The sequence below is a fragment of the Rhizophagus irregularis genome, chromosome 2 (genome assembly GCF_026210795.1).
Source record: "Rhizophagus irregularis chromosome 2, complete sequence".
NCBI lineage: Eukaryota > Fungi > Glomeromycota > Glomeromycetes > Glomerales > Glomeraceae > Rhizophagus > Rhizophagus irregularis.
The window spans coordinates 2,162,607-2,170,359 of record NC_089430.1 but is presented as its reverse complement, the minus strand read 5'-3'; the positions used below and the strand labels follow the sequence as shown (position 1 = coordinate 2,170,359).

General features: G+C 23.0%; 1 protein-coding gene across 1 annotated transcript; it reads right to left on the bottom strand.

The window, feature by feature from the left end:
- Positions 1-6,184: 6,184 nt before the first annotated feature.
- OCT59_011868 (uncharacterized protein) lies at positions 6,185-7,522 on the bottom strand (the record flags this gene model as incomplete). The annotated part of the gene is made up of 4 exons (XM_066134077.1): positions 6,185-6,531; positions 6,967-7,078; positions 7,155-7,371; positions 7,440-7,522. 4 exons carry the CDS (start codon positions 7,520-7,522, stop codon positions 6,185-6,187), a joined length of 759 nt encoding a protein of 252 aa, XP_065989376.1.
- Between the last annotated feature and the right edge of the window lie 231 nt (positions 7,523-7,753).

Below are 7,753 nucleotides of genomic sequence, written 5' to 3'. Positions count from 1 at the left end.
TGCATCCTTCTCTTATCCAATTTTGATTATTATTATTCCAACTTTCATAACTTTTATCATATCTTATATATCCATCAGTCCAATTTGCTCTATATATTTTACCAAACTCATCTTTTGAAATATATTTAATATTATACAATCTATCATAAGGTATCCATTCTAATGCTATTCTTACATCTTTATGAGCTAATAACTGTGTATTTTGAATAGATTTATCGATATTATCATTACTACTAGTCCAATTTTCAAAATTTTGTCGAAAGTATATTGAATTACACATTTTATTACACTCTTTACATTTATTATTCAAAACCATCATATAATTTTTTATTTCTGAATCCCAAGTTATTCCATAAAATTCATGTTCAATTTTAATCTACAAATGTAATAATATATTAGAAAAATAAAATATTTATAAGTTTGTTATGTACTAATTAACTGAAACTTATACCTTATTTATAAATTCTAATGTAAGAATATTTGGAGTATTTAAACTCTTCAAATTCACAAACATATTGCATCCTTCTCTTATCCAATTTTGATTTTTATTAACCCAATACCAAATATATCCATCAGTCCAATTTGCTCTATATATTTTACCAAACTCATCTTTTGAAATATATTTAATATTATACAATCTTTCATAAGGTATCCATTCTAATGCTACTCTTACATCTATATGAGCTAATAACTGTGTATTTTGAATAGATTTATCGATATTATCATTACCACTAGTCCAATTTTCAAAATTTTGTTGAAAGTATATTGAATTACACATTTTATTACACTTGTTACATTTATTATTCAAAACCATTATATAATTTTTTGTTTTTGAATCCCAAGTTATTCCATAAAATTCATGTTCAATTTTAATCTACAAATGTAATAATATATTAGAAAAATAAAATATTTATAATTTTGTTATGTAATTAACTTAAACTTATACCTTATTTATAAATTCTAACGTAAGAATATTTGGAGTGTTTAAACTCTTCAAATTCACAAACATATTGCATCCTTTTCTTATCCAATTTTGATTTTTATTATCCCAACTTTTACTAGTACCATAGTAATAATAATATATATTTCCATCAATCCAATTTGCCCTATATACTTCATCTTTTGCAATATATTTAATATCATGAAATCTATCATAAGGTATCCATTCTAATGCTACTCTTACATCTTTATGAGCTAATAACTGTGTATTTTGAATAAATTTATCAATATTATCATTACCACTAGTCCAATTTTCAAAATTTTGTTGAAAGTATATTGAATTACACATTTCATTACACTCTTTACATTTATTATTCAAAACCACCATATAATTTCTTGTTTCTGAATCCAAAGTTATTCCATAAAATTCATGTTCAATTTTAATCTACAAATGTAATAATATTTAGAAAAATAAAATATTCATAATTTTGTTATGTAATTAACATAAACTTATATATACCTTATTTATAAATTCCAATGTAAGAATATTTGGAGTATTTAAACTCTTCAAATTCACAAACATATTGCATCCTTCTCTTATCCAATTTTTGCTTTCACTATCCAAACTTTCATCGTCTTCATAATCACTTATATATCCATCAATCCAATTTGCTCTATATACTTTACCTTTACCAAACTCATCTTTTGCAATATATTTAATATTATACAACCTATCATAAGGTATCCATTCCAATACTTCCCTTACATCTTCATGAGCTGATAACTGAGTATCTTGAATAAATTTATCAATATTATCATTACCACTAGTCCAATTTTTGAAATTTTGTTGAAATCGCATTGCATAACATATGTAATAACATTTTTCACATATCTCGCTAGCATCTGATGGCTTAATTAGCCCAAAAGAATCCATGAGCAGAACTTTTGTAATTTATAAACAAATTCAAATTGAGGGGATATAAAAAAAGCTAAAACAAGTTGTGCGGGTTAAAAAGTGGAAAAGATATTGTTTCGGACCGAGGTTATATAAATAGAAAATGTAAATTATCACGTGATATGCATGTCATGTGACTTACATTGTTGGATTTGCGTAATACGATTGAATTATGCATTCGGCGTTGAAATAAGGTATAGAACCTGGTCCTCCACAAATTTCGAGCTCTTCCCATAACAAAAAAAAAAAAGAAAGAAAATTTTTAATTTAGCATTTCAGCGCACTGAGCGCAGTAACGGTAAGTTGTATTACACAAAATTCTTGGCAAACGGTGATTTGTTACTTCAATGTATAAATGATTACCATTTTAGTAAGTCATTGACACTGTCATACTTTACATTTAAAAATAAACTACGTGTCACCAATTTACACTAACTAAAAGAAATTCTGAAAAATATGAGTAGGTTATGAACACTTTTTAAATGATACATGTTGTAAATATTTTAATACCTATGATCTCTTTCATTATTTGTTTCAGGATATATGAATAAATAATATATTCAATCCTTTTTAATTCTTGGTAAAATTTATTAAACGATATAGCCATGTTATTATTATTCATTTGCACGTTTTTAATTTTCATTTTTTATTTGAAAAAATTTCTTTCATTTTCTTAATGAAAAGTCGAAGAAAAAACTTGGTTCGTATGGATCGTGTTTATGATTTCCATTTATGTTTAAGTTACTTTTCACAATAATCACTTTTTTTTATTTTTTTGTTTATTCTTTTTATTAACCTTTTAAGTTTGAATTTTTTTTATTATATAAAATCTCATCGTCGTTTATTAAATAAAACGTGACTTATAGGACAAAAAAAAATGTTTCAAAATATAAAATATTCGCAGTTTCGCATAAGAAATTAAAATAGGTGAATCATAATTGTAAAGAAATAATAGCGTATAACCAAAAATTGTTTAGTAAAAAAAAAAAAATTAAGAATAGAAATTTTAATTCTTTCAATTCATTTTTTTTAAAAAAAATCTGACAATTACGGTTACGGTCATTAAAATCAAAATATAATTACTTAAAAAATGCGTAAAAAATTTACAAATTTTTTTTATCCAATTTTATCATAAAACTTGAACTATAAATTATTTCTTTTGACCTGCTACTCTTATCTTAGCTATTTTCTATGTATGAACCTGCTGTTAATTAAAATACATTATTTTTTAAAAAGTTGTTTCTATGAAAATACTGTACGTGTATATTTATTAAAAATTCTTTTCAGCTAAACAATTTAAGGATCCGGTCAAAGTGATTTTTTACGAAATTAATTTTTCTTTTTTAACAGATAACCATTTCAGCTTGATAATCAAACGGGCGTTGAACTATTAATCAGAAATAATTTTATTACAGTAAAAATCTTTTTTAAAAAAAATTCGCAGTCGATCGGTCAATTACGAATATTATTAATCTATATAATCAAAAAAATCTATATACTGTAATTGATTAGCCTTTATAAATTAATTTTGAATTGCTGATCCGTATTCTTTATAGTTAAGACCCGCTTGATCGGCAAAGTCATGTTGTACATCTAATCCAATTCCGGTTAATGAAATTTTTAATCAGAATTTTTTTTTTCCAAATATTTATTATTTCTTAATTTTCATTTTTTTTTCTTGAACCAATCTTTTACTTTTGGTTCTTTCTTTTTTTTCAAATTTCGTCTTTTCTCTTTCGAAACACCTTTTTTTTTTCCCGGTTGGCTTTTTTCAAATCCGAAAATTTTTTTCCCCTTCTCTTTTTTCGGTTTGGCTTTATTTTTTTTCCGAATACATTCTTTCACCATTTAGGTTTGGATCAGTGATCAGATCGATGTTGTGGCGCCATGGTTTTTTTCCGATTCTTATTATTAATAATATCATTTTTTAGGTTGTATCAAGCTCAAACATAATTACTTATTTATTTATTTTTGTAATAGATCGTTATAATTAATTTTCCTGGGAATTTTTTTTTTCATTTTAATTAGTTAGATTTTTTTTTCTATAACAATAGATTGCTATAATGAATTTCTTTGAGATATGATAACTAACAATATATATGTATTTTTTTTCAAATTTCAACAGAGGATGTAATTTTTTTAATGCTACAATGGAATTTTTTAAGATAAAAAAAAAAGTTTTTTTTGTAACAATGTAACAATAAACTACTTATACAAAAATTGTTTTTGTAATGAATTTGTAAATTTCGCAATACTGCAACATTTGTTTCGTGAAATAAAATTTGCATTTAATAATAAATAATATTTCATATACTGTATAAAACTTGTAATTTATTAAAATTATTTCCGACTAATAGTAAAAACTAGACCTATTCACACTGCATGGTAAATAAAATATAACTGATAAGTGTGTTATTATTACTCTCTTACTTGATGGGCAAGTATTATCCCGGCGCAACGCGACAGGTTACACCTAGTAATATTATTTTCAGTTATATTTAGTGATTTGGAAAAATATAAAATATCCTGTATATTTATACGGATTTTGTTTAAATTTAGTTTAATTTAATTTAAATATCGAGGACAAAAATCTCATTCAATATATACTGGGTGAAATATTATATTTGTTGAATACATAAATTTGCAATCGTAAATACTAATGTTTGTTTAATAAATTATTACTATTCGTTAATTATGTAGCAATTAGCAGTATACTATTGTAAAGCGTGTGTATTCTTAGCATGATATATAATTTGTTTTTTAAACTCTCTTTAATGAGTATTTTCTGCACAGTGGTACAGATATTTATAAAGTGCACATACCAAATACCAAAGATATACAACAATAAAGTTCACGTCCACAGATCGCACAACACGTGCAATTTAGATAGATATAACCTTTATGACGAAAAACAAAAAATTAAATAGTATTCCTCGAGTTCATAAACCCGAAAATTTTATATCATGATTCAAATATGTATTGTAAAGGATTATTTATTTAAAGTTAAAATAGGACCTTTGAATTAAAATAAGATACGGTCATTGATTATAAAATATGAACGTATACTTTAGTAATTTTATTTAAACTTTGATAACATCAATATAGGGAATAATTTACAATGAAAATTATTCTGTATTTTGTGAAATTTTCTAACCCTATTTGCCAAAAAAAAAACTCCTGAAACATTTTTTGTATACGTAATTATTCATTTCTGCAATATAATATTTATTCTCATCATATTTAAAGGATATAATAAAACAAGTATAGAACCGATTTTGACCTTAATTTATTTATTTGTTTTATGTCAGATTTTGACCATAATGTAAGTTTGTCTGTTACAAAAAAAAAATGATCACCTGACTCTGTCCGCCACATGATCTCCAGCCAATAAAAATGCACATTTTATTTTATCTTTTTTCGCACTGGATTTACAGTAGTTTTCATCATAAGTTGTATTTAAAGGAATTAGATTATGTAGAATTGGAGCATAAAAATTATATAACATAGTTTGTATCTGGAACTTTAAAGAAAATTTTATAAGTTATTAATTTCTATATGTAAAGAACTAAAGTTAAAAGATTTTATTTAGAAAATACATTTTACTATTTTAGCCAATTTTTTGTCGTTTTAGAATTTTTTTTATATTTAAATTTTATTTTAGTCAGTGATTGAAATCAACCGGTTCAACCCATGAGCTAAACGTCTGATTTTTATGTTAACGATCTGTAAAATTTTTTACCTGATTTAGAAATTTTGGTACTAACTGAAATTTTAATTAATATTATCATCAGTCTTGAAAATAAACATAAGAAATTTACAAATTATCTATTTTAATTTTATATATTGAAAATTGTTTGTATGTTTAATCATTCTGATAAATGATAATTTATATTTTTAAAATAATTAAAAAAAGATTTATTTAAATTACAAACTAATTAATTTGTAAAATATTTACTACTATGATAGCCTTAGTGTTTAAATAATTCTAAGAGAATACATATATTTAATATTTTGATAAAATATAAAAAAAAGGAATTATTTAAATTACAAACTAAGAATTTTACTACTCTAGCCTTTAATGAATAAATAATAAATCTAAAGGAATAAAATAAAGAACAATTTTTGTTAAATGCATAATATCAAATATCACTTATAAAAAACTATAAAACTTTTTTAAAACACAAGTAAATTTTCATCTGTTTTAATATCTAAATAATTAAATAAGTGAAATTAATTTCATATAAACAATTTTCAAAATTAATTTTTGTATATACTATATTGCATACCTAATTACTTCAAATCTTCAATTTTATACTCATTCAAATCTTCACTTAATGACATTTCATTCAATTTTATACTAGCTTGTGAGTTTTTACTTTCAAGAATTTCATTCAATTTTTTACTAGTAAAATCAAGTAAGCGACCTGTATAACAAGCCTGTGGATGAGATTCAGTAGTAAGATTGTTATGCCCTATTGGTGCATTTATGAATTCCATAATATTGCATTTTAATTCTTCATTAATATCTTCAATTTTCCTGTCATAAGGAAGAAATATCCATTCTTTAATAATATTTAAAACTATTTCAGAAGATGGCCTTTTTAATGGATTTTCATCCCAACATCTTTTCATCAAATCTACATAACATTGTGGAGTATTTTCAATAATTTCAGGACGTTCACCTTCACAAATATCTAAACTAAGTTGAATACCATGTGCTCTATTATTAAATGGTGGTATCCCAGATGTAAATTCCCACATAATCATAGAAAAACTGTATATATCACTAGCTGGGGTATAAGGTTTGCCTCTTAAAATTTCAGGTGCCATAAATGGTACAACACCATAAATACTATACTTTTTCAAAAATGATTTTATAGGTTTGCATAATCCTAAATCACTAATATAAATTTTACTCTCATTATGATTTAAAATATTTCCATCATGAAGATCACAATGAATAAGATTTTGTTTATGTATATTAATAAGCCCAGAAATAATTTCATACAACATATATAACTTTTGATTCCAATTATTTTTGATTATTCTTGTTAGGTTTCCTCTTAAATTACCTTTGTTTGCATAATCCATTACTACCATATATTTCAAAGTATCCGGTTTTTTTGTAAATCCATAAAAATAAATAATATCATATGAATCTAAACAGCTTTCATGATATTTCCACTATAAAATAATAACATATTAATTAATAAATAAATTGTAAATTAAATTAAAAGAAATAAATAATATAATATCATACTTCATTTAAAAATTCATTTAAATTATCATTTAAATTATCATGACATTTAAGAATTATTTCTTTATCATTATTATTATTTAACCAAGTAGCTTTGTATATAGTACTAAATCCTCCTTTATCAAGATATTCAATATTTTTAAATTTATTATAAGGAATCCATTTTAACTTTTTTTCAAAAATAAATTCATCTATAATTGTATTTCCACTTTTTCCAAATCTATAAATTTAATCAATTAAAATTATATTAAAGTTTATAATAAATTAAAGATTAAAATTAACACTTACTCTAATTTAAATTGGAATTTAATATAATATATGTCATCAGTTTTTGTATAAATATATATAATAATAAAAAAACTATATTTCATAACTTACCAACTAAAGTGACAGAAATTTTTAAATGAAAGAATTCAGTTAATAAATAAATATTATATATAATATATAACAATTAGAAACAACAAATAACTTACAAGCTATATTATTAAATAATATTTATAATTTTTTAAATAAAGAATTTAGTTAGTTTAAATTATATGTAAATATTACAAATATGTAACAACAGAATAAACTTACGATCTAAAAGAAATTACAAAATAATT